We start from the raw sequence: 1,736 nt of genomic DNA, 5'->3' as shown, positions 1-1,736 counted from the left end.
ATATCATATTACTTATTAGTATTTATTAATTATTATTATTACAATATGCCCGTATGCCACAATATGGTATGGTATATATTTATTCTTTATATATATAAGATATACCTATAATATGTTATAATATAATTGGTTATTGCTATATCAAAATGTATTTAATTGAGCTATTGTTCTTGAAGATTAATGGTTAATGGAACAAGCAATTAATTTAACTATATTTTTAATTCCCTATTCTAGTAAATGGTTATGTAATATCAATAATAATTATATTATTAAAAATTATTATATATTATTTCTGTATGTATAAACTAAGCTTAAAATATTTTATTATATACGTTTATGTGATATAATATATAATATAAATTATTAATATATGTAATTATTCTACTCGGCGTAGGGAAAGTGGCGCGCCCATCGCCCAGTGCACTCATAAGTACACTGCAATAGCCCTACCATGACCTTGAGTGGTTATGGTAGTCTGGTCCTCCAGGTTGGGGGTTATGCGCAGGGCCAACAACCCTGCCATGTGAAATCAACCTTGTTCAGGATACAACATTAAACTTGCCTCGGATATGTGGAGCTTTGGAGAACAAGACTGGAAAACGGAAACCTGGCTTATCTTTTGGAACTTGGAACATTCGCACACTTTTCAAACCGGGAGCAGCACAATGCTTAGTCAAAGAAATCAGGAGATATAATTTAGGAGTGGTAGCCTTGCAGGAGATTAGGTGGAATGGCAAAGGTACCTTGGATCTTCAAGACACGACTATATTCTACGGGGAATGTAATGATCGAAGACAATTTGGAACGGGTTTTGCTGTACACAAAAGTATAGTTCCTTTGGTAACAGAATTTAAAAGTACTAACCCTAGGATATCAATATTGACGATTAAAGGGAAATTTTTTGATATCACTTTCCTGAATGGATACGCACCTACGGAGGAAAAAACACCAGAGGAAAAGGATGAATTTTATGAGAATCTGGAACAAACCCTAAATGAAATCCCCCGAAATAGAATAAGGATAGTCTTAGGCGATTTTAATGCCAAATTGGGAAAGGAAAACATATTCAGATCAACCATTGGTAATCATAGCATGCATGACATAACTAGTGAAAACGGACTTAGACTTATTGACTTTGCGAGTGGTGGAGGACTTGTTGTGAAAAGCACAATGTTCCCACGCAAAGATATCTACAAGGGGACTTGGAAAGCGCCTAATGGTAGATACACTAATCAAATAGACCATGTTATGATTAACACAAGGTTTAAAAACTGTATACAGGAGGTGAAAACAGTCAGAGGAGCCGACTGTGATTTGGACCACTACCTGGTAAAAGGAAAACTAGATGTGAAACTAAAACATTGGGAGTTAGGAAAGGTACAATGGTGGACAGATATGAAGTAAGTAAATTTAAGGACAAAACTGTATGTGACCTTTTCAAACAACGGACGAATGAAGCAATGTCTAACCTACACATAAATCAATTAGATACGATTGACGGCAAATGGAAGGCAATAAAGGAAACGTTAAAAGTGGTTACAGATACGACCATAGGGAAACAAAAAAAAGTAAAGAAACCTTGGTTCAACACTTCTTGTGAAGAGGCACTTAACAGAAGGAAAGAAGCTAGACTACTATGGATCAATGACCCCACCAATAGAGAAAAGAATCTACGTATAAAGAACGCCAAAAGAGGCGAGTATATTTTAGATTCGAAAACGTAAATACACGAAAGA

At 35.0% G+C, this 1,736-nt stretch overlaps 1 protein-coding gene across 1 annotated transcript; it reads left to right on the top strand.

The window, feature by feature from the left end:
- The first annotated feature begins 451 nt into the window (after positions 1-451).
- Positions 452-1,404, top strand: LOC100568495 (craniofacial development protein 2-like). The gene is made up of 2 exons (XM_008180714.1): positions 452-487; positions 544-1,404. The coding sequence occupies exons 1-2, from the start codon at positions 452-454 to the stop codon at positions 1,402-1,404; spliced, it is 897 nt and encodes a 298-aa protein (XP_008178936.1).
- The last annotated feature ends 332 nt before the right edge of the window (positions 1,405-1,736 follow it).

This window comes from Acyrthosiphon pisum, chromosome A2 (genome assembly GCF_005508785.2).
Source record: "Acyrthosiphon pisum isolate AL4f chromosome A2, pea_aphid_22Mar2018_4r6ur, whole genome shotgun sequence".
NCBI lineage: Eukaryota > Metazoa > Arthropoda > Insecta > Hemiptera > Aphididae > Acyrthosiphon > Acyrthosiphon pisum.
This window is presented reverse-complemented; position numbering and strand designations above follow the sequence as displayed.